The 25,039-nt window shown below is 40.8% G+C and overlaps 4 protein-coding genes across 8 annotated transcripts; 1 reads left to right on the plus strand and 3 right to left on the minus strand.

The window, feature by feature from the left end:
* Positions 1 to 215: 215 nt before the first annotated feature.
* Positions 216 to 3,908, minus strand: LOC113109494 (uncharacterized). Of its 2 annotated transcripts, XM_026273058.1 has the most exons (6): positions 3,510 to 3,908; positions 3,191 to 3,309; positions 2,729 to 2,879; positions 2,524 to 2,642; positions 709 to 2,422; positions 216 to 613 (listed from the first exon to the last, which is right to left on the minus strand). In XM_026273058.1, exons 1-6 carry the CDS (start codon positions 3,808 to 3,810, stop codon positions 561 to 563), a joined length of 2,457 nt encoding a protein of 818 aa, XP_026128843.1. In that variant the 5' UTR covers positions 3,811 to 3,908; the 3' UTR covers positions 216 to 560. The 2 variants fall into 2 exon arrangements, with proteins under 2 accessions (XP_026128843.1, XP_026128836.1); XM_026273051.1 differs by having other exon boundaries at positions 216 to 2,422.
* A 128-nt stretch (positions 3,909 to 4,036) lies between these two features.
* On the plus strand, positions 4,037 to 7,790 carry LOC113109957 (epithelial membrane protein 1). 2 transcript variants are annotated; one of them, XM_026273884.1, is made up of 5 exons: positions 4,037 to 4,974; positions 5,888 to 6,006; positions 6,201 to 6,309; positions 6,602 to 6,742; positions 6,884 to 7,790. In XM_026273884.1, exons 2-5 carry the CDS (start codon positions 5,929 to 5,931, stop codon positions 7,042 to 7,044), a joined length of 489 nt encoding a protein of 162 aa, XP_026129669.1. In that variant the 5' UTR covers positions 4,037 to 4,974; positions 5,888 to 5,928; the 3' UTR covers positions 7,045 to 7,790. The 2 variants fall into 2 exon arrangements, with proteins under 2 accessions (XP_026129669.1, XP_026129678.1); XM_026273893.1 differs by having other exon boundaries at positions 5,891 to 6,006.
* Positions 7,791 to 8,031: 241 nt separating this feature from the next.
* On the minus strand, positions 8,032 to 11,934 carry f8a (coagulation factor VIII associated). Of its 2 annotated transcripts, XM_026273575.1 has the most exons (12): positions 11,834 to 11,934; positions 11,403 to 11,449; positions 10,998 to 11,070; positions 10,749 to 10,908; positions 10,381 to 10,449; positions 10,137 to 10,257; positions 9,930 to 10,022; positions 9,536 to 9,600; positions 9,308 to 9,389; positions 9,176 to 9,222; positions 8,521 to 8,576; positions 8,032 to 8,419 (listed from the first exon to the last, which is right to left on the minus strand). In XM_026273575.1, exons 1-12 carry the CDS (start codon positions 11,890 to 11,892, stop codon positions 8,338 to 8,340), a joined length of 954 nt encoding a protein of 317 aa, XP_026129360.1. In that variant the 5' UTR covers positions 11,893 to 11,934; the 3' UTR covers positions 8,032 to 8,337. The 2 variants fall into 2 exon arrangements, with proteins under 2 accessions (XP_026129360.1, XP_026129367.1); XM_026273582.1 differs by lacking the exon at positions 11,834 to 11,934 and having other exon boundaries at positions 11,219 to 11,432.
* A 1,706-nt stretch (positions 11,935 to 13,640) lies between these two features.
* nfam1 (NFAT activating protein with ITAM motif 1) lies at positions 13,641 to 16,226 on the minus strand. Of its 2 annotated transcripts, none has more exons than XR_003293021.1 (5): positions 16,017 to 16,226; positions 15,558 to 15,842; positions 15,140 to 15,258; positions 14,041 to 14,368; positions 13,641 to 13,893 (listed from the first exon to the last, which is right to left on the minus strand). XR_003293021.1 is itself a non-coding variant. In XM_026273744.1 (5 exons), exons 1-5 carry the CDS (start codon positions 16,078 to 16,080, stop codon positions 13,756 to 13,758), a joined length of 711 nt encoding a protein of 236 aa, XP_026129529.1. In that variant the 5' UTR covers positions 16,081 to 16,226; the 3' UTR covers positions 13,641 to 13,755. The 2 variants fall into 2 exon arrangements, 1 of the variants encoding a protein (XP_026129529.1); XM_026273744.1 differs by having other exon boundaries at positions 14,041 to 14,145.
* Between the last annotated feature and the right edge of the window lie 8,813 nt (positions 16,227 to 25,039).

Below are 25,039 nucleotides of genomic sequence, written 5' to 3' on the forward strand. Positions count from 1 at the left end.
GGTTTTTTTCATAAATATAAGTTTTACAGAAATAGGAGAATTGAGTTGTATTACCGTTAACCTTTTTCTTAAAAAAAAATTCACAAAAAGTGAGAGAAATTGTTACATACAGAATTTTTTTTTTTTTTAGAGATTTTTATTACTCCTTAACAGCTATTCCTTTTTTAATGATTAGTCTATGTATTGTAAGTCTAATAGATTAGTCAAGCACAACAGAACTTCAAAATATTTATTGCTTTAAAATCAATAGAACAGTTTTAATCAAGTCACTTTCACTTTGAACTCATTTTATCAAAAGCATGAAGACAAGTTTAAATAACCTCACAAAAGACAACCGGAGACCTTTCAATTAAGACCCTCTCTGCCAATCAAACATTGTACGTCAACCCCGCAAATATTTTAATTATGAAGTTGCAGTAGCAGGTATGCAGAAAAGGGACCCAGATTTTTTTTTTTTTGCCAATTACTCTTATTTCTCTGAGGTAGACCTTAAGTATGGGGGCACATAAACCTCCTTCAGTAGTCTTGCCCATCTGAAGAACTGCTGCAGTGGCAGGCTGTCATTCTGAGTGTTGGTTTGCCTGGCCGTTCAACCTTTGCCTCAGTTTTTTTCCTGTAAGGAAAGGTGCGCAGGTGCACTTAAAGCTTTAAACCGTGGCTGAAAAAATTCTATAGGACTAGCTCCAGTATTTTCTGTGGAAACGTCACCTGGAAGTACCTCTGGTCTCAATTGTGGATATGGCGTCAGGGTGTCACTCTGAGGCTCTTGACTTCTTTGTTCGATTGGCCATTCTGGGTGGATTTCAGGATTCTCCATGTATCCAAATGAAGGATCCTGATTGTAAGGAACTTGTGCAACTTGTGCCTCAGTTTTTTCAAGTGAAGGAAGGTACACAAGTGGACTTTGAATTGAAGCTTGGGACCGTGGCTGTAAAAATCCTATAGAACTAGATCCAGTATTTTCTGTGGAAAAAGCACCTGAAAGTACCTCTGGTCTCAATGGTGGATATGAAAGTTCGGAAACCTGATTGGGCAAGTATTGTGAGTGACTTGAGATTCCTGTGCCAGGGTTATGGATAACAGACCTCTGATATGGATTTGGAGATTGGTCTCCACCACTCTGATACTGCAGATACTCTGGTCTCTGGCTTGAGGCTGACATAAATGGTCTCGAGTCTTGAGACACCACTTTAACAGGAAAGTGTCTGGTTGACCAAGGCTGTTGGATTGACCCATAAGGTTGACTAGGCTTTTGGTAATATTGTGGCTGGAAGGGTCTTGAATCTTGAGAAGCAGGATAAGGAGGATATGGCCTTGTTTGAGATTGCAGATTTATGGGAATACGCTGAGAAGTAGATGATAAGGGTGTGGTGGGTCCTTGATGACCATAACCATTTTGGTAGAAGTACCGCTGGTACAGAGGAGGCTGGAAATGTTGAGTTGGCTGGTAAAGTGGGGCACCAGAATCAAGGGAGCTGGAAGCTACATCACTAGTCAATTGATGTTCAGAGTAACCTTTCATGGGAGGTCTATCAGGATTAGCAGGTTCAAGTGGAGTACTGTCAGGCTTTTGATATCTAGGATTTTGATATTGCGAAGGCTGATTTGGAACAGGAGGCCGAAACATCTGTGGGCGAAGTGGCAGTTTTTGACCATCATCGGAGCATAGGAAATAACCAGGTGGAATATACTGTGCTAAACTGGCAAAAGCAGGATTTACTTGAAGTGGATTAGGTTTAGGTAAGTTCTGAGCGGACCCATAAGACTGATACTGTGCAGCTCTTGGGACAGGCGCTCTTGAAAGTTGATATTGCAGAGCTGGTGAAGACTCTGTTTGAGAATGAGTCGAAGCAGGCCTTTCAAAATGAGGATAATGCATGTGGTGGGATTCAGGTTTAGGAGCCTTAGTGACTGGATCAAGTTCCTGTTGTGTCTGGTCATAAGGGACATGGGACTGTCCATTTTGAATATTGGAGCTAAACTCTGAGCTTGGGACAGTAGGATCAATGGTTGGAGCATAAGTCAGGGCAGGAGCCACATGTTTACTTTCTAAATGGTCTCGGGGAGCCGGCCGTGTTGGTATGGGAAGTGAAAATGGGAAGTTTACAGCTAGATTAAAAGAGCCAGGTAAAGGCGGTATTTTAGGCAGCAAAGGACTTCGAGGTCGAGAGGGTGTATTAGATGCATTTCCTGCGGGTTGCTTAACAGGAAATGCTTGCTCCTCCACTATCTGACTAGCTATTGCTTTTGTAGGAAATCCAATTGGTTGCTTTTGGTATACATTGGGTTCCCTTTTTGGCAGTTGTTGGTTTGTCACAGAAAGTCCTGAATCCTTGATCGGAAACACTGGTCTTGGCTCATGTGGACAGGACAGTGTGATCACCTTGTCTTTTAGTTTCAATTTCAGATGAGAACGACCATCCTGAGGTCACATTTAAACCACATGTCAGAAAAAAAAAAAAAAAAATCTTCAATAGTTGAAATACTGCACCAACAGTTACAAAAACCAAACACTGTACTTACTCTGACGGTGACACCACAGCTTGTATATGCAACTGAGAAGGTGAGACCTCCCTGCTTGGACAGTTTCTGGTGCCAGCATCGAGTTGCCACATAAAGCAGAGGTGCCCATTCTCCATTTACTGTGAAAACATTAGCAAATATCTGCAAGATCACAAGATTGAGACCTTACAGAAACACCTTCACCCCACAATCACTCAATACGTACATGAAACGGACAGTTCATCTGCTGTTCCATCACCAACAGTCAACTCCAGATTATTGTTCTTACATGTGATGGATGGAGGGGTAACACTTACAGGACAGGACAGGTCAAGATCTGCCCCATACCAGCTCAGAGATAATACATGTTTGTTTGGCTAGAATGTTGAGCAAATGAATAAAGATAATTGATTTAATGGTCATCTCATTGACGCCCCCGTTGCAATTACAATAAATCCCATTTCTGGACACTTTTGTTCTAACATGGCACATGAAAACATGTTTGCTTCTTCCATAACTGAATGTCCAATGTATTTGGATATTCAAGTCCCAGGCGGTCATAAGTTAAAAAAAAAAAAAAAAAAAAGGTCGACCTTTCATTTGCCTATAGCAAGAATAAAACATGGAATAATGCTAATAGATCTACTTAAAACTGCAATACTGAGACTGAAATAAAGTGCAAACTTGCCTCTCGTCTCATATAACAGGAATCATAGTTGAGCAGCAGGTGAACATCAGTGTTTTTATTTCTGATGGAAACACCACAAAATGCTGCCAAATGGTCCAATTGAAGCAGGTCTCCTCGTGCTATCGGTAGAGAAAAGATCAAAAGCTGCAGTTTAAATATGACTAAAGTCATTAAACTGATTAAGAGGTCATGGCTACAGAAAAGGGGGAAAAGAGCCTAACTGCCTCAACTAAATATTATCCGCTGACATCACAAAAAAAGCATTTACTGGTTGATGTGAGTTATGTCAGGTCATTGTGGAGATCTGGTTTACACTTACGTCCATAAAATCTGATATTTGTCACATCGACATGCTTCAGAAGAAGTGTTAAGACCCGGTCGCCGCATTCAAATCGCGGTTTGGTTTTTCGCGTCTGTAGTTGTCCATCTCCCGGTTTCACACTTCTTCGCTGTTTTGAGTTTAGCCAAAAAAACGACTTGAAGATATCACCACTTGAAATATCGTCGTGAAAATCAAACATCGATAGAGCGTATTTCCTATTGGCAAATTCGCTACAGAAAACATCCTGAAAAACCAACAATAAAACACAAAGTACTGGGAAATGGCCGCATGCATTCATGTTGGATAAAGACTATTTAACTGCAGCTAATAACGTCTCATAAGTTTTGGTGTTTTGTTTAACTTAAATTATGCGCTTACGAACGAATGCATAATCGAAATAGGCTACGTATAAAAAATAAATAATAATTAAATACGGCAACATACGTTGCGAAACGATGCCTGCATGTGCACTTATTTATTAAATGGCACGAGCCACAGCTGGAATTAATTGTCAGTAATTTTCTAATAGGCTACCGAACCGCAGGCAAATAATCACTAAACTGTTGCTAACACAAACTTATTATAGCTTAGTTAATAAATATTTTTTTGCAATAATCAATAACTTATAGATACTTTTTAAAGATCCGTGGCCTACACAGAAAAAATAGGCAATGAAAAACAAACTACTGCACAGGGGAAAAAACTTTTTTTCTCTCAAAAACTTTAATGTATTGAGCTAAACATTAAAAGCCTAAGCAGTTTATCAAGAGGTAATCAGTCTCACTCTAATTAGACGAAAGAAAAAAAAACTAATAACTTGTAAGACTAGCAATCCATTCAATCCGCATTAGGTGTCGCTCAAAACCCACTTTAGATGACTCATCATCAACCTCTGCAAAGTATCTGCGCACCGTTTTCTGCCTCTCTGCGCTACTTCGCCCTGATTGGAGAGATGGGATTTGACTGGCTCTGAGTTCGACCTATTGTTGGGTAGCCATGTGCTGCGTTTGGCCCGTGCAACCACTTTTATACCTGCAGTTAACGGTGCGACTCCGGGGGAGTGTGTAGTCTGCGGTCAGTGTATCTCTAGAAGAGCTGAGTTAGGATGCTGCAGCATGCGGATAGATCGCTGTGCAGCAGCACATCACAGCTTTAGGTAACAGATTGGACGTCGCAAACTCTTGCACAGAATTATTGAACACTCGGTAAAAAGTAATTTACAGTACGTTTAAGGAGGCTTCTAAACATTGGCCATGCCGGTATTTAAAAGTAAAATGTTTTAGTGGCTGATTTGACATTAAGATGATAGTCTTAAGACACCCCGTGCATGAATATGGATGTGGGATGGGTGGGGTCCATGCAGCAAAGAGTGCGGGAGGGGGAGAGACGACGGACGAATATCCTCGGATGGTGGGACATCAGACAGGCTCCGAAAAAAAACTGAGAGCTTAAAATATCCAAGGTAACCTTTTATTATCTGTGCCATGATGCCATCGCTTTACAATTATCACGCCAGTGAGGTTGTAAAGTTATTTATTAATACAATTAAGCGTCTTAAAATCGATGTGAAATAAAGGGAAATATATTTTTAAACTGTAGAATGTTTAGAATTGAATGAAAACCGGAATCTGAACGTATGACGTAACACGAATTCGTTCTGTCTGCTTTCGCATTAGCTTTTGTCTAATGTGGTTTGCTAGAATTAACCGATAATAACAGAGTATTTATGTGATGATCGCACCAGGCGCTGTTTTAAATGGGCAACCAATGATTATAAAACACCAAGGCACTGGCTGAAGATATGATCCGAACTGTTGGAATATTTCTATAATTTAATGGGATTTAACACTATATTTTATCTTCAAACCTTTTTGTTGTTTGTATGAACAGCATGCATCAGTATTTTAAATTTCATGTCAGTTCACCTACTGCATCTGTGACTTAGAGAAAGAGCATCAGAGCAGGCTACTTCTCCTCTCACATGACATTGTAGTTTAACAGCCGATATTGTTAGAAACAAAGCTAGTATCCCAAAAGTAAAGTGACTTTATAGAAGTGATAAAACAATTGCTGTTTATGTCTAAGTAAACACACAAATGGCTGCAGTATCACAAGCACACTGTTAAAAGTAGGTTTCTGTATGAATTAAAAGCATTCATTTTAAATCATGTAAAAAGGTCTTTACTACCCCCTTATTCTTTCTTCCTGAATGCTTTGCTTGGCACATTTTGAATATGTCAACTTTTTTTTTCTTCTTCAAAACATGGCTATCGTCATTAAGTCATCACTGGATGGCTGCTGAATTGCATGGGACATTTTGATGTAGAGTATATCTTAAACACAAGATGTCATGTCTTATAATATTTCCCTTACAGCAGGATATTGTTCCACCCTGTTTCCCTCTCATCCTCTGAATATGTTCAAGGCCCTGGCAGGAATCTGTTTGCTTCATCTGACTACAATTTTCTTCCTATTTTGGGCAACTATTGATGATGTAAGTTCATGTTGTTCCTCTTTTATGCATGTACGTGTATATTTAATAAAATTAATGTTTTCATTATACATGCAGATACACGACTTGTATCACAGAAACAGTAGAAGATGTAAAAAGTATGTGTTGTGAAGTATGTGTTTTTCTACTATATTGTGTTTTGTTTATAGTTAATGGTAGGTTTTTAATTTTCCCAGGCATGGTGGTTCACAGAGAACCTTTATACAGACTTGTGGGGCAGATGGGTGATGGAGAACAATGATAATGTCTGGGTGTACATGGACATACCAACCTCTTACCGGAAAGGTAAGACAATGTTAAAAGTATGCGTTATTGGACATCTGCCTGTTTTCATTAGTCGAGCCAAAATAAAGATTCTTCAATGATGTGGGGTCTTCAATAAAAGAACCATCTGAGGTTCTCAAAGAATCCTTCATTGATCAGTTCTTAAAAGAGACGTTTTTTTACTTAGTCCGAAAAACATTTTAATAATCTAAAGAACTTCCATAGATGTTTAGGTTTCTTCATGCCAGTAAAGAACCTTTGTTTTTAAGCGTCTGGGACATTCACATGATGCCCCTGTAATTCATCCTTCTAGACTATCTCCAGGCGGTTCAGGCATTTGCAGTTCTGTCCTGCCTGTTTGCTGTGTTCTCTCTGTGCGTGTTCATGTTCCAGCTCTTCACTCTGGGCAAAGGAAAGAGGTTCACCATCTCTGGGGTCGTGCAGCTCATCTCCTGTAAGTCCCTGCTTCAGTAAACCTGAGGATAAATTAGGACGTTATTGAAACAATCCTTGTGGAACATTGCCTTTGAGGTCCTAAAGGTCATACAGATATACATTTTTGTTGTACTTTTATACAATTCTCTTGGACCTCTAGGTTTCTGCATTATGGTGGCTCTGTCAGTCTACAGCGATCACTTTCACAGAGGTGAGAAGAATGGCTGGTATGGCTGGTCCTACATCATGGCCTGGTTCGGGTGGCTGCTGACCCTCTTCACTGGAATTATGTACATCATTCTGCGCAAGAGAGTGGATTAAACTTTAGCCCTCGCTCTAATGTACAGACTTAATTTTATTTCCCAGTCTGAAGTGTACAACTTGGAAAAACAATGAGTTGTCTCAAATATTACAGGGGTTGGTTGGAATTGTAAAAACGAAAGTAACATGCAAAGTTTAAAATCTGTCAGTGAGAAATTGTTGATTCAGCATTTGAGGAAAATTTGCCGGAGAAGTTTCTTAAGAAGAGTTTTGTTTAATAGATTGTTTTGCTAGATCATCTTTGGTAGTTTCTCAAAGCACTGAGGCCAGTTAGACAATTTGATGGTGAAAATGCAGTATATACAAGAATGACGTGTAAAATTTATAATATGTATAAAGAGAAATATAAATTGTACATATGAAGTACATACACAAATGTTACAGTGTAGTTTTAAACATCACTTGCACTTTAAGAAAGAGCATTGTCTTAAACATGGATTTATTTATTTTTTTTATATATTTTCTTTTTTAATGGAGTTGTGTGTCTGTGTGTGTTTAAATGGCAATAGCACAGGATAGTCTCTAGGTCAAGAAAAATGTCAAATCTTTGTTACTGCAGTGCATTATGGTGCTGTTTAAATTTGTGATCATCCACTTGATCATCTAGACTTCTGAATACACAATCCTTTTGTAATTTCACTGTACAGACCCTCTGCCATATTTACTTACGGTTTCTGTGAGGAGAAATGCTTTCTTGATAATGACATCATGGGCCCTGTTGCTATGCCAGCCATTTTTAATTAGCATGATGATGAATGATTGTTCGTGTGGTCAGATGATCACCCTGTAAGGTCCTGATTCTAGACCACAGAAGGTTCCAAAAATATTTTTAGAATGCTTTGGATTTATAAAGTGAAAATATCTATTCATAATTTGATGGGAGTAATTATTCACCATCCTCTCAAGGGAGAAGCCCCTTACTTTGTTTGGTTAGAGTTAAAGCCAGCTCTAGATGCATTTTTAGGTTGCAATATGAATATAAAGACCTTGCCATAAGAAACTCATTTGTTCTTTTATTATTTACATCAATATTTAACTTTTCAACATAACAGCTTCAACATAATCATTTACCTTTTTCATACAATATCTTACCGTTATATGAAAATGGGGAATAAAATGTACATTCATTATTACAAAAGCAAATAAACCTTCTGTTATTTTAGGCATTTTCATAGGTGTATGTACAGCTCTGCTAGGTTCAGCGACCTTCTACAGTCCTCATGCAAAATGCACAAGGCACTGGCTCAGGAATGTTCCAATAAGAACTGTTTTGTGGGGGTGTATGCTACCAAATCATATGCCCTGACCGGAGGGTGTAATTCGTTCCTGAACCACTAAATGGAGGAGATGATTCTGTTCTGCCGAAAGGAGAGGCCTGTTGTGAGAGAAGAGAACGGTGCTGTTTATCGAATTCCAAAGGCTTCAGTCTAATATATATAAATGCATAGTGTAAGTCAAGAAATGCATAAAGTTCACCATAATTCTGTCTGGAGAGCCTTGAGAGATTCTGTATCCTTTTCCTGACAGGCCATCTGTAAACAGGCCAGTCAAACCATTTAGCCATCCTAATCCAAGATAACAGTTCTGACTACTAGTAATCAGTTTATAGCATTTTTCACATTATAGCAAACAGTGCAGTCTAAAGTCAGAGACCACTAGTGCAAATGGTTCTATTTTGATATTTTCTAATTTTGTAAATTTTCACTGCAAATCACACTATCAATGTAAAAATGTATATAAAATGCTGAAATTACAATTCAATATTTTAATGTTGTAAAGACTGCATGATGTTTTAGTGTATTATACTCACTAAGGCTGCATTTATTTAGCAAAAATGCAGTAAAAAAAGGCTTATATTGTGAAATGTGATATAATTTAAAGCCATTTTCTATTTTAATATATATTTTGATCATTTATTCCTGTGATGACAAAGCTGAATTTTCAGCATCCATTCTTTCAGTCTTCAGTGTCCCATAATCCTTCATTAAACATTCTAATATGTTGATTCTGAGATTTTGTCAAATATATTTCTATATTGTGTTATAAAATAATGCTTTGTTTTAAATATTTCAGACTCTAAAAACTTTTCATCAGATAATTTCCCGGTTTAAACTGGATTTTAAATACTCACCACAACCGACTGCAGGAGGAGGAACACATTTTCTGGAAGGAAGTTTACTAAAGAACAGACGGTAAGAAGAAAAAATAGCAACCGAATAAAACACTGTGCAATTTCAAAAACAATTTCGCTCAGAAGTCTTACCCTGACTGTGTGAGTCGAAGGATTCCCAGGCATATCGTTCTAGTGTTTGAGCGTGCTCGGGTAACAGCTTTTGAGGGGGAGGCTTAAAAAAAAAAAGACACAAACATATAGTGTCATATGAGGATAGTAAACAAACACACTAATGCTATTGGTCTGGTTTCTTAATATACAGTACAAAATGTGAACAGCTTATTTGTCAACCTTACAGATTTTAAAAACATAATTTACCTCAAGCAACATAAGAAGTAAAACCCTGCAGATTTCGCACTTTGCTATGATATCCATATATGCTCCTGGAAAATAAAACAAACAGAGTTGAAGCATGAATCCAACAGCATATGCTTAATTTTCATGGTGTAATTATTATTAGCAGATATCAAATACACAAATGACTCTGCTACTGCAAAACAGATCCTAGACAAGCATGAAAATCAGCCACAAAACATAACTGCTGCTTATAAATTTGGTATTGCAGGGTATAATTAGGAAATTTAAAAAAATTAAAATTCAAAACAGCACAGCTAGTGAAAATCCCTAAAATGAGGCCACCAGTCCACACCCAGCTAGTTTTTCAAAACTAAGATTGATTGTATTATGGTGTGAAAGTTCATTATATTCATACCGACAGGGGTATTTGTCCCAGGTAGCTGTAGTCCTCTTTCCTGGCTCATGTGCTGCATTTCAGAAAGAACAGCAAGAGCGCCATCATGATCACCTATCAATCAAACATCACATCACCGCCCTGACGACCGCAGAATTTCAACTTAATCTCAATGTCAAAATGAATCATTGCATTCTGGCAGGAAAATGCTGCTATCGTTGAACTCACGGGTCAGTATTTTGCAGGAGGCCATTTCCCACAGTGACTGCAGGGCCTCAATCGGAGTCTGAATCTGCAGTTCTGCGGCTCTCTGGAAGTGAACTATCGCCTCCCCGGGTCTGTTCATCTCCTACACACAAATACAAACAGGACAACAACACGGTTAAGCACAGTGGAACAAAATGAATATGCGATTTTTATTTATTTATAAACAGAAAGCCGCTCCCATGTATTACAATGATCTATGTCTCACCTTCAGAGCATTGCCAAGCTCCAGTGAGAGACTGGCCGCCATAACAGGCTGATTCATCTCAATATAGACCTAAACAATATACAAGTACATATCTGCAACATAATGTCCAAAAAAAACCAACAACAACCAAAAAACAACAACACAAAATCTGCATAGACAACCATGTCAGACTAAACGGAGCAGGAGCAATTTATTTGTTAAAAAAAAAAAAAAAATTATATATATATATATTTATATTAAAAGTATCTCTTCAGTCTATTTAAAGCTGCGCATGCAAGTCTGAGTCCAACATTCTGTAAAATAACAACCTGTAGTTATATATGCTCATCTGCTAATTATCTGGTGATAAATTTGATCCCGATAAATACCTTAATAGCAAAACTATAGCAGTTCATGGCTGCCTGCATGTTCTCATCGAAGCCGGGAGCCCTCAGTGCTCTGGTTTCCTGTTCTGAGGCCAGAAAGAGTCTGGCTGCATCAGTCAAAGCCAGGGCTTCTCCTGGTGCGTTGAACAGGGTCTGCTCACAGCTACGACAACAGAACAAGAAGAAAAAACATTTCCACATGTTGTTCAGATCAGACACAAGAGGATGAAGAAACGAGAGAAGCTGTGTTACCGGGCCATGGCGAGATTACAGAAGGCAGCATACTGAGGACAGTCCTGCTGTTTGAGCTCCTTGGCCAGCTGACCTGAGGAAAGATATCACATAATGAATAAGTGAAAGTGAAAAAGTGAAAGTGATGTGACATACAGCCAAGTATGGTGACCCATACTCAGAATTCGTGCCCTGCATTTAACCCATCCAAAGTGCACACACACAGAGCAGTGAACACACACCCGGAGCAGTGGGCAGCCATTTAGGGTTCAATGCCTTGCTCTAGGGCACCTCAGTCGTGATATTTCCTGCCCGAGACTCGAACCAACAACCTTGTCAAACTCTCCAACCAGTAGATCACGACTTCCCTGAAATAAGACTAATGATAAACAGAGAGTGGCATCCCTCTTCTGACACAATACTCACCGAACTGTTCACTTGCTTCAGCGACATTAGGCTTCCGAAGAAAACGTCTGTGATTTAAAGGAGGAGAACAAAATGTTAAAACGCCACTAAATGAGATTAATTTGACATGCTGAACATCCATACCGAACGTCCTCTAGGATAGAGCCGATGGCATAACATTAAACATCTACAAGATGTCATCCTCAGCTGTTAATGCACAAACCTTCTGTAGTTTGACCATTATAGATCGTACTGACGCGAACTGTATTTAGTAACGTTAAAGTTAGCTCTTCAAATTGAATTAGCAACATGCTAGCGAGGGTAGTGTACAGCTACCATGACATTCTTTAGTTATGCTCAGAATTGTAGACAACATTAACAATCTATCAAAGTTAACATTGCAAAAACGTTTTTTTTAATTAGTAATATAAAACTGTTATTTAAGCTCTTACTTTTTCAGTTTATTTGACACCGCCCGGTAGCGCGTCAGGAAATCTCCCTCGGCTGCCATGTTGACACTTCCAAGAGGAGGAGCAAACTGACAGGAAGTTAGGATACGAGCGTTCCTATTGGTTACACACAAGGGGCAAGGAACTCGACCGGAAGTTGAAGTCGGGTGGGGGCTGCCATCTTTTAGCAGAACTTCACTTGCGTTAGCATTCCCATTGACTCCCATTCATTTTGGCGTCACTTTGACAGCGAATAACTTTACATCTGAGGCGTTTGAAGACTCTGTTTGTCCATTATTTATTTCTAAAGATGCACGACAATGTATAAAGGGCTCCATTACCTTCTATGTTACATTATAGCCCCGTATGAACAGTTTTTGTAAAAAATAGGCTAACGATTGCGTCATAACCACTCGGCTCTCTGTCGCATTACCGTACAGACAGGAGGAGAAGCTCGCAGGCAATTAACTTAATATGGCGTACTGTCGGTACATTTTAAAATACTATACAAAATAATTAATCAGAAAACTTACTCCTGCTCACTCACGACAAAGAACTCCCCGCTCAAGCTCGCCTACTCTGCAAGATTAACGATGGCAGTTTGCACGCACAGCTACTAGAAGATTTACATCTGCCAGACAGGTTGCTGACGTCGTCAAGCTTCGTTTGAGTCTGCGCGTCAGAAACGGAAGTGCTAAAAAACGCTAAAACTGGGCTTCATTTGTCTCAATTGAGTTCCAATGGGGTCGCTGTGTCCATTTCTTTTACTGTCTATGGTTACACACATCTGAAGATTATTTGATTGGCTTACATAGAGTAAGGGCGGGGCTTTTACAAAAAAAATCCTCTGGTGAGAGGCTTGATGAATTTGGGGGAAAACGACACAAAATTCAGTTGTTTTCATATTTCATTTATTTTATTTTACACTGGCCCATAAAATATTAAATTATATTTAAAAAAAAATCCAGCAAGTATTCATGATTCAAATTAATTAACTTAATCATTACTACTTCATTCATTCACGTTTTCATAAACCAAATCAAATACTTCATCTTCTTGTTCTTCGCGGTTCTGTAAGAGAACGAAGCAATAGAAACTGTTGGCATTCTGAAACAAGACTTACAATTGTTTCATTTTTATTATTATAACCATACATCATCAAGCAAGGATAATCATGGGTTAGATCATTTATTAACATTTAGAAATAAAGCAATCATGACCAACTGCTCATATGTGTAGCAATTTCTCAACATGCTTTACAACTGCAGGATTACTTATTTAGTTTACGTATTAGTTTAATTGTGTGTCTGAGTTCAAAGGTATTACCTTTTTATTTGTTTTAACAAAAAATGAAGTGTCATAACTGCATGCTTATATCTTCAGTATATGGAAGCATATGGGTAGCATTATTCAATTTGGGATGTTATATGCAAAATGACAATGCAATATGTAAAATGGCTATGCATTTCTGTATATACATTTACATTTTCCAATACATTTGTGCAACGTTTGGTGCAAAATGAAAATGAAATTACATAATTTTAATTTGCCATTTACTACACCAGTTTTAATATGTAAAATTAATAATAATTTTAATGCTTTATAAGTTGCAAAATTAAAATGAAAATGTATTACAGAAATGATTAGATATGTCTAACATGTTAAAGCAAAAACTATGGCAAAATGATCATTTAAATGCTATTTTTCTTAATTGCATTAACACTCACAGTATTGGAAAATGTAAATGTAAATACAGAAATGCATTGCCATTTTACATATTGCATTGTCATTTTGCATATTACATCCCAAATTGAATAATGCTACCCATATGCTTCCATATCAGTAAACACATGCTTGAGTTATGAACTCTGTTTATACATTCAATACCTTAAAGCTATACATTAAATTTTTATGACAATTTTGTTTTAATGTAGGTATACATGCCATAATATTACACCATTTATAAAACAAACATTTTCATCAGATGTTTTCTTTGTGTATTCTTCATGCATCACGTCTAGATGCACTGTATCATAAATGGAGCTTGATTTGTATTGTAGCGCCTGATGGAATGGAGTATTAGATGATGTACTTAATTTAAAATTCTTATTAAAACTGGTAGAACAACCTTGTACCAACAAATGCCAAATACAGAGACAAAGAAAGAGCAAATGACTATTATCCAAAAGAGAAATCGACTGTTATCTCACGGTGTAGAGTTGTGTAGATTCAGCATCTTCATCCAGTATCACTTCATCACTCCACCCTGGCCTCTGGTCTGCGACATTTTTGTCATCTCTACAAGTATGGTGTTCCTAAAAATGTATTTTTATTTTATTTATACATCTTGCATAATAGCACATATGTCATCTTTTCTGAACTGGCATTTACCGTTTAGTTATGAGTCCATAAATACTGATCAGCCATAACATTAAAAACACCTGCCTTATATCATGTCGGTCCCCCTTGTGTTGTCAAAGCAGCTCCGACGCGTCGAAACATGGACACAACAAAATCTCATAATGTTGCCTGTACTATCTAGACATTGGAAACAGATGCTTTAAGCCCTGCAAGTTGCAAGTTGATGCCTCCATGGATTAGATTTGCTGCACATCCCACAGATGCTCAATCAGATTGAGATCTGGGGAATCTGGAGACAAAGGCAACATCTTCAACTTTTTTTTTTTTCACATTCCTCAAAACCATTTTTTTAAACAGTTTATGCAGTGCACCAGGGAGCATATTTCTGCTGAACCAATCTTCAGGCAGGCGGGAAGTATCATCCACATGAATGTCAGATCCCTCCACCGGTCTGCCTTCTTCCCATAGTTCATCCTACTGCCACCTCTTCCCCAGGTAAATGATACATTCGTACCCAGCCAGCCACCCGATCTAAACTAAACACTGCAACAAGACTTTGTGTTTTGGAGCTGCTCTGACCAGTCATCCAGCTATCACTATTTGGTCCTTGTCCAAGTTATTCAGATATTTTCACCCGCCCATTTTTTCTTCTTCTGACACATGAAAGACTGTTTACTTGCTGCCCAGTATATCCCACCCCTTGACAGGTGCCATTGTAATGTTATAATCAATGTTCACACGTCCAGCGTACAACCCCCCCCCCATTCTTAGATTGAATCCTTTGAGATGTACTGAACTTTTACAGCATGAGTACCATCTAATTAATGCATTAAAGTATACAAGAGAGCATCTGAAATTAAATAAACGTACATTCAACAAATTAGAATAAAATGAATTATTGCAGTATGTTCTAATGTCTCTACGACACACTGTGCAGCCAAGTTTTACCTTGTAGCTTTTTACTATGTAAAGTGACCCAGCAACACTGAAGATGAGCAGAGTTCCTGAAAATGCCATCATTGTGAAGATGGCACTGTCTAACTCAAGTTGCTGCTGATAACCCTTATCTGGAAAACAAAGAGTTGGAGTAAGAGTAAAATAGAAGAAATAGAGAGAACGTAAAAAAAGAACTTTGTTTGTGGCTCGGTTTTTGCATTACAGCTCTTTTTTGCTGAAAGTGTCAGTTTTAAGTCTAACATGCCTAGTCACATGGCCAAACTCATGTCTTTATTTTAAAAAATCAGAAATGTAAACGGTTAATTTCAAGATTCATTCATATGCTAATCTCTCAGTCACAGCAGTGCATTTCAATTATGGAGCATATAGAATGTAGGACCAACCCTGGATCAATGATCCGTGTACTCACCTCTCACTTGAACCACCCAATGCACCTTCTGATCTGTATAATAAAAGTAGTAATTGCCAGAACTGGAACTATTGCGCATTTTGATACGTGCCATCTCCAACTGTGTAGTTTCAAAAAATACACTTTTAAGTTCTCTACTCCAAATTATCCTTCTGCTCTGATTATGGTACAATCTAAGTTTGTTAGTGGTGTAGTTTGCTGGGATACACACTAACAGTTTGAAATGAAGAGTTTCTCCTGCTAGTGCCACCCTGGTTCGGTTCAGCATAGAGATCGTAGGTTTGGCTGGAGGGATGGAGGAGAGAACATGGTGTTATTGAAGCATCTGTGCTCTCCTGGTATTTTAATAATGTGTGGTTTCTAATTCAGAAAGAGGGAGTGGATGGGAAATCCAGGAATATAATAATAAACATTAAACAAAATACACACTGTAATGACATAAATAAAGATCAACAATACCTTGAGTTTCCTGCCTAAAGCACAGAATTATGATCCAACAGAGGACAGGCTTGGCTACATACATCCTGGAGCAAGATTTACATTTCCTTTCATTTGAAACAAAATTGTCCACCTTTTCTTTCTCTCTGTTGTTTCATCAAAGTTCAGAAACAAAATGATGAATAACTGCCAAGACAATATGGCATGTTAAGCCATATTACACAGAGTGTGTGTTGGACTCTCAGAAGAAGTACAATCTACTCAGGATGTCATGCAATCAGTGTTGCCAAATTGGGCTGCTTTAAAGTCCCCATTGAGGTGAAAGACAGTTTTCTGTTGTTTATTTGTCTTTGTGGTGTTTTTAATATGCTTTTAGACAAACCATGTGCAAATTCATTTAACAACGCCATTGCTATTGAGTATTTTCTCCTTAAAACTGTAGTTTCCCAAAGGCAGTCACATATGTTTAGCTAAGGAGGGCATGTGCTGTTAGTGCTTATTTAATTGTATTTAGGACCACAGTGTAAAAGTAGTCCGGGGTCAGACGCACTCCTGCTGTTGCAGATTACCACCTCTGTCAACCTTGTTAAATTCTCAGTTCTACTGGCGGACAAATATGGACATTGATTCCGGTTAGAGAATCAGGCATGGTCGATGTGAATCCTTTCAAGCTTTTCTTTAATAGTACTTTCAGGTAAGCAGTGATATCCCTTACAACATCATCTGAAGATGTGATGGATCAAATGGCAGTATTTGACATAGGTTATTGCGTTGTGTGTGTGGTCTGTTAAACAGATAAAGAGAATACAATATGAATACAACATCTGTATATATTCACTGCAAATTAACTCACAAAATATCAATAACTGATTAAATCACTCATCACAAACGAATATTTAACTATCAGATAATATATGAATATTATATATGTAAACTTCAATACAAGGCATGACGCAGCATGAAATACAACAACAGGTGTGTTCAATGTGATCAGACTAACGCGTCTTATGGAAATTAGCGCCTATTTGCGGTCAAATCGCGATCGTCATTACACATCTCTAAAACATTCCACAGTTCGCCAGACATTCACAATTATAACTACAAAGTGTTAATTAAATATTTACATGATTACTCACATTTGTTTGCATGAACGCACAACATTGAACAATAATGGAGATCGCACGTCTGGAGCTGGCTATTGCATCAGTCTACTGGAAGTAGCAACTACAATTTCAGTCCGTCAGAAACGGTTTCTTAATTTCCGTTCCTATGGTCTTTCTGACATTGCCGCCCCCAATTACCCGCAGGCTAATTGTAGCCCTTAAGAAAGGCCATCCAAAGTGTCTTTATCCCCATCCCTCTTTGGAGGAAGTGGAATCAGTTTCACAACAGGACGCAGATATGTTTTGTCCTTGACTTTGACTTTAGCTGTCCGAATCCTCTTGTCTGCTCCTGCATAGGTCTCTGTCACGGTACCCACAGGCCATAGTGCTCGTGGGAGTTGATGGTCAATTAGGAGCACCACTTGTCCTACTGCCAACCCTTTGCCATCCGATGTCCATTTCTGTCTGCCCTGTAGTTCTGGTAGATAGCTGCGTATGAAAGCAGTCCAGAACTGATCAGCCAATACCTGGCTATGTCGCCACCTGCGTTTGCCCAAGAGCTCGTTGGAGTCATAAAGGACTTGTGGTAAGGAGGCATCACGGCATCCCATGAGTAACATGTTCGGGGTCACAGGGTCCAGGTCTGCAATGTCCGACGAAACATAGCCAAGTGGCTTGGAATTGAGTATGCCCTCTACTTCCACTAATAATGTTTGCAGCACAGATTCAGGCACGGATTGTTCCCGTAAAATGACTCGTAAAGCAGTCTTAACTGACTTCACCTCTCGCTCCCATGTACCGCCAAAGTGAGGGGCGCTCGGTGGGATATGGCGAAACTGGATCTGCTGTTTAGCCAGTTGTGTCTGAAGTTCAGGTGTCATTTGACTAAAGGATTCTCTTAACTCATGATCACCTCCAGTGAAGTTGGTGCCGTTGTCACATAATATCTCAAAGGGCTTCCCTCTGCGGGCTATAAAGCGTCGTAATGACAGGAGAAAAGCATCTGTGTCTAGGTGTTCAAGGAGATCAAGATGTAAACATCTGGTTGTCAAGCACTTATATAAGATCCCCCATCTCTTTTCTTGACGTCGACCTATCTTCACCTGAAAGGGCCCGAAGCAGTCTACGCCAGTGGAGAAGAATGGTGGCTTGAACAGACGTAGCCTGCATGGTGGAAGGTCAGCCATCTTTGGGTTCTGTGGCTTGGAGCGCCAAAATTGGCAATCCTGACAGAAATGTTGGTGTCTGCGCACAGCTTCACGGCCTCTAAGCACCCAATATCGACGGCGTAGCTCCGCTAGTACTCGTTCTGCACCAGGATGATTGAGCTGTTGATCTATGTCTTGGATGAGCAACTTTGTGACCTGATGTTGAGGGTCTAGAACAATAGGGTGAATGACATCAGGAGGCAGGGTTTCAATACGACGAAGTCGTCCTCCCACTCTGATAAGACCAGTATCTTTGTCATATTCTGGAGCGAGAGACCTCAATCGGCTGTCTGTCGAGATGAATTGTCCAGCTTTCAAAGCCCGCAATTCTTCTGGAAATGAATCAAGCTGTGCCTGTGCTAAGAGGTGCTTCTCTGCCTGTATATACCTTGAGGCTTCAGAAGAGTTGTCAGAGTTGGCCGCCCCATCACTGGACTCCACAGTTGCTTGAAGTAGCTCCTTCCAGGTTCTGAATTGACTGATATCTAAAGGCACTGGACTGGGAACAACTGTGATTGCTCCAACAAAGGATGATCTTTTCATCTCACTCAGGTCTGGTTCAGATCCTGTACTGGGTAATGCTGGCCACTTATTCTGTGGTTGAGTCAGGAAGGAAGGACCGGATCTCCATTGGTGGGGGCAAGCTAGTTCCGCTAAAGTAAGACCCCTGGTGATGTGGTCAGCGGGATTTCTAGCAGAGTCAACATACCGCCATCTGGAAACATCTGTCAGTGTCTGGATCTCGGCTACTCTGGACCCCACAAAGACTTTGTATCGGCAAGATTCTGATTTTAACCAATGCAGCACCGTGGTTGAATCGGTCCAGTATGTGACTTGGTGTATGGGAATGGTAAGTTCAGTCTGTATGACTTTGGCCATCTGAGCTCCAGAGAGCGCCGCGCACAACTCCAGGCGGGGCATAGATAGACATTTCCTAGGGGCCACTCTCGATCGAGCAAGGACAAAGGTGACATGGACTTCATCACTCTCGTCGGTGACCTGAAGGTAGGCGACAGATCCATATACCCTCTCCGAGGCATCGCAAAAGACATGTAACTCTCTGACAGTGGACGGAGTGTCGGACTTGCCAGGAGCATAAGGTCGAGGGAATTGTAGTTTGGTGATACTGGAAAGCTCTGCAATCCATGTGGACCATTTCTCACGCAGATGTAAGGGTTCAATAGGGTCATCCCAGCTTAGGTTGTGTTTCCAGAGATCCTGGATCAGAGTCTTTGCCCTCGTGGTGAAGGGAAGGATGAACCCCAAGGGGTCATATTGGCTTGCCAAAGTCTTATACAGGTTCCTCATAGTGGGCTGAGTAGGTTCTGCTACACGGTTTCTATACCCAAGGGTGTCGTCGAGGCAATTCCATTGTAAGCCGAGTGTAAGTTCTTGCAGGTCAGTGCTACTCTGAGACAACCAGCACTCACTACTAGCTGATCTGGCTTCCGATGGGAGGTGCCGGAGAATGGATGGCACATTGGATGCCCATTGTCGGATTTCAAAGCCTCCCTGTAGCATGGACTGACGCAATCCATCTATTATGGCCTTGGCCTCACCTTGATCGGGGGTACTGTGAAGGCAGTTATCCACATAGAATGAGGTCTCCACAATGTCAACTAATCCAGCCATGGTATGTCGGTATTCTTGGGCATGATACTGAAGAGCATAAGTGGCGCAGCATGGGCTGCAGGTCGTACCGAAGGGAAGTACTTGCCACTCGTAAATGTCTGGGTGAGCTTCCTGGTTCATGTTCCTCCAGATGAATCGCAGTACCGATTTGTCACCAGGTAATAAACGTACTTGGTGGAACATGCCTTTTATGTCCCCGCTCACTGCAACTGCATGTTGCCGGAACCTCAAGATCACGCCCAACAGAGATGGCCCAAGTGTTGGCCCTGGAAGGAGTTGTTCATTCAAGCTCTGACCATGGTACTGGAAGGAACAGTTGTAGACTATTCGATCCTTTCCATTGTGGTGCACTATGTGGTGGGGAATGAACCACGACTCTGTGGACTTGTCTACCTCATCTGGTGCTATCTTAGCAATGTAACCTGCTGATTCAAGCTTTTGAATCTCAGAACAGTAAACTTGTGCTTGCTCAGGATTCTTGGCCAGTTTTCTCTCAATGTTTCTTAAGCTGGGGAGCACAGACTCCATCCCTGCGTTAAGCAAAGTGATAGGAGTGCGCCTCAGCAGTGGAGTAGCATACCGCAGGACACCATCCACGTTCACTCTGACAGTGGCAGTCTGCAAAAGGTTATAGCACTATTGGTCTTGTTTCGATCTTGTTATGACCTTTTCATTGTATGGAACAGTGTCAACTTGCCACAAGCGCTCAACATGCTGATACAGCTCGTCACGTGTTGGGGCTGTCATAATATGTAAACATTGTTGCAGACCTTTAGGGGGCTGAATTGGACACATTGGGCCTTGCAGTACCCAACCAAGCTTGGTACATATGGCAATGGGGCTGCTCTCTGCTCCTCTTCGCACTGGCTGAACTGGCATCAGGAGGTGTGGCATATCAGACCCTATGAGGAGTAAGGGTTTGACGTTGTCAACTGGCTGTAAGGGTAGACCTCTCAAGTGGCGATATGCTTTCTGGAGTGCTGCCACAGGGTAAGTATGTTCAGCAAGGCTTAAACCAGAGGCAGTAAATGCGTTTTGAATCACATACCTCTCAGTAGGTTTGGTGAGAGAAGACACCTCAAAGGTTACTGTGGACCCATCAAGTTTGGTATGGCTCTGGTGGATTGTCTGCAAGGGAAGAACTTCTGGTGCTCCATTTAGCCTGAGCTGTTGAACCACTTGGGGTAGGACGATAGTTCTTTCAGAGCCGTCATCTAAGACAGCGTAAGCTTCCATGGTTTGGCCACCATTGTGCAAGAGGACTCTGACTACTTTAAGCATGACTTTCTGTGAGCGGTTGGGTCTATCTAGATAGATCTGTGTCGATGGTAGGCTTACCATAAGCACTGCTCTGGAGGTGTCATTAATTGAGTCATGCAGCACGGTAAGGTGAAGCTCTTTGCAGATTTTACATGGTCGCTTGAGGTTACAGGAGTCAGCTGAATGATTCCGACCACACTTCCAACAGCGTTTGCCCTCTGCGATCCAGGTGATGATCTGTGCAGTGGTCAGCCTTTTGAATTTATCACAGGAATTGAGATAGTGATCTTGGTTGTCGCAATGAGGACAATAGGGCTTTGGCTTGGAAATGACTTTTACCTGTGCCGGTGCAAAAGGCTTGACAGATTTCTCTGATGTCAGAAGTATAGGTGTTGAACGCTCTCGATGATATGGAGTGTATTTACTCTTCCCAGATAACTTTGTAGTGTTGAACTGAAATACAGCGGCTGCTCGGCTTGAGATACGTTTAGCTTGTGACTTTGTTTGTAACCAGGATGCTAAGTCGGGGAGAGTATAGGTTCTGTCTGTACCAGTTTGTAGAATTCCATGACTCAGGCAGTATTCTACGAAGCTGTCTCGGTAAGCTGGTGGCAGTTTACTCAGAAGGCGGTCTACGTGAGAACCACACATGAGCTCATACCCGTTTTGACCTTCCAGTGTTCTCAGCATGCCTACTAGGGACTGGACAGATAAGGCGAATGACTCAAATGCATTGGAATCACCCATTTTAAGGGGTGGTGTACTCATGATTGCACCTAACTCAGATTGCACAAGCTGCCGGGGCTGGCCATACTTCTCCTGCAAAGCTTGCAAGGCTGTGGTGTATGGCTGTGGGTGGTGCATATATGCTTTAGCCAGTTGTTGGGCACTAGCAAATTTCAGGTGACTCAGCAACACTTGGTATTTGTACTGCTCGCTGATGTGAGTATGGTGACTTAAGAGATTATCTAAAGCCAACTTCAACAAGGCAAAGTCACTTTCAGTGCCACTCTCAAACACTGGTAGTGTGGGGCGAGGAATGCCATAGGCTGCTGCCATCAGAAGTTCTGTCCCGGGTTGAGGTATGTAACCAGCTTGAGGAACAGGTAGAGGTGAATATGGTTGAGGGCAGATAGGTGTGTTAGATAAGAGAGGTGCTCTATGATGAGTGGTTGGAATAGGCTGATTCTGACTCATAAGAGGGGCTGATTGCCTTTGTAATGGAGTATTCACATGTGAGGTTGATGCAATGGGTGCAACAGGAGGTCTAGTCTGTGATATCAGAACACTACCTGTGTATGGTGTCGCAAGCTGAGTCGCTGCTTGTTGCACAGGGCTGAATGGAGGTAGTGGTATTGAGACTGGGCTCGGCTGCTGCAAGACATGTGACATATTCTCCTCATAATGTGCTACTTTTGATCTTCCTTGGGTTTGAGTGACTGTACATGCGGACAATGGATGTGCGGTGTAAGCTGGAACCAGTAATGGCATAGTTGCTTGTAATGTCAATGGAGGGGTTTTGAGTGACTGAACTATGCATGGTCCCCTTGATGTGCTCTGTGCCTCTGAGACAGTCTGTGTGGCTTGCATCATGGACAATACAGGGCTGGGAGATTGCGGAGATACATGAGACTGGACTGGGCTGGCATGAAGTGACTGTGGTGGTGGCACAGTTGTGTCTGGGGATCCTTCAGAACCTGCATCATCCACACTCAAGTCTTGGCTGAGCAAAGAATTCACCAGTTTGGCCACTTCTAGGTCAGTCTCTGCCTTTTTTAGCTGACGTTGTCGTTCTAATTGGTTAGTTAGTGCTTCCTTTGCCATGAGAGCCTCTTCCTGAACACGTTGAGCCTCTTTAGCTTGTGTTTGCAGCCTCTGATATTCTATTTCTGCCAACGTGTCCTCCTCTATCTGCTGACGTAAGTTGTCATACTGCCTCTGCTTGATTCTCTCATCCACCATGGCTGCCTGACTGCTTGTGAGTGCAGAAGTAGCTTGCACACCAGAGATAATGGAATGACCACTGGATCTGGAATGAGAGCTGGCTTTACTGTGGGACGTTTTCCTCGATTGGCTCTTATGTTGGCTGTGACAGCGAGAAGAAGAGATTGGAGGAGGGTCCACTGGAGGTATGTAGCCAACCTCATAGTCACTCAGATGTGAAGGTGGTTTACTTTGTCTCTTGGGTCTGACCACAGGCTCCGCTGCATCACTAGCTGCAGTGTCCATATTGTTTGTTGTTGCCAGTATCCGGCTCGAAGGACCAATTTGTTGCAGATTACCACCTCTGTCAACCTTGTTAAATTCTCAGTTCTACTGGCGGACAAATATGGACATTGATTCCGGTTAGAGAATCAGGCATGGTCGATGTGAATCCTTTCAAGCTTTTCTTTAATAGTACTTTCAGGTAAGCAGTGATATCCCTTACAACATCATCTGAAGATGTGATGGATCAAATGGCAGTATTTGACATAGGTTATTGCGTTGTGTGTGTGGTCTGTTAAACAGATAAAGAGAATACAATATGAATACAACATCTGTATATATTCACTGCAAATTAACTCACAAAATATCAATAACTGATTAAATCACTCATCACAAACGAATATTTAACTATCAGATAATATATGAATATTATATATGTAAACTTCAATACAAGGCATGACGCAGCATGAAATACAACAACAGGTGTGTTCAATGTGATCAGACTAACGCGTCTTATGGAAATTAGCGCCTATTTGCGGTCAAATCGCGATCGTCATTACACATCTCTAAAACATTCCACAGTTCGCCAGACATTCACAATTATAACTACAAAGTGTTAATTAAATATTTACATGATTACTCACATTTGTTTGCATGAACGCACAACATTGAACAATAATGGAGATCGCACGTCTGGAGCTGGCTATTGCATCAGTCTACTGGAAGTAGCAACTACAATTTCAGTCCGTCAGAAACGGTTTCTTAATTTCCGTTCCTATGGTCTTTCTGACACCTGCATTGACAACCGCGCGTCTCACGCGCATGAACGCGGGCGCGATTTGGAATCACAAACATGGTTGCATTTGGTTACAGTATCCACTGTAGTTGTCTAGAGCTAGTAAAAACAGTTTTATCAGTTACCATCCGCGTACGAACCAGCTCAAACAGCTAATGTTACCTCACGACATAAGCCATTAGTCTCCTTGCTTATGTTGAGCATACCAGCATATTTCTGGTTCAAACATGTGGTTTAATTAAACCAATATTTCCACTTGCCATTGTATCACGTTTTTTTTACAGTTCAGTCACAGTGGTTCCCAAAACTGTCCTGGAGAACTCCCTGCCCTGCACATTTTGATTCCACTCATCAGCTTGTTAGTAGAAACCGCAATCATTAAATAGGGAAATGTAGGTCTCTGCAGAGCAAAAGTGGGCGTTTATGACCTTGTGGGTGTTTCGAAATCATGCAATCAAAATGATCCCTCTTACCTAACTCCACCCCTAAATCTACATCACTATGACGTCAGGCAATCAGGTATCGTGGTCTAAAAACACCCTGATCTGGTATCTCCCATTACTTTCCTGCAGAGACCTATTTTTGTAAATTGGGTGTGATTATGGAGACATGCAAAATGTGAAGGGGTCCTCCAGGACAGTTTTGGGAACCACTGAGTTAGTGGATGAGGAGCAGGCTTATGGCTGGCTGGTGTGTGACTAGGAGGTAGGGCTAATGTGCGTATTCACAGATCCGGATCTAGTAAATGAGGCAGGCTATTTTAAGGCATGAGAAAATTGTTTTCACAAGAAAAAAGCATGTCATTTTTATGATCAAATATGAGTTATTATATGAGTATTA

This window comes from Carassius auratus, chromosome 1 (assembly GCF_003368295.1).
Source record: "Carassius auratus strain Wakin chromosome 1, ASM336829v1, whole genome shotgun sequence".
Lineage (NCBI taxonomy): Eukaryota > Metazoa > Chordata > Actinopteri > Cypriniformes > Cyprinidae > Carassius > Carassius auratus.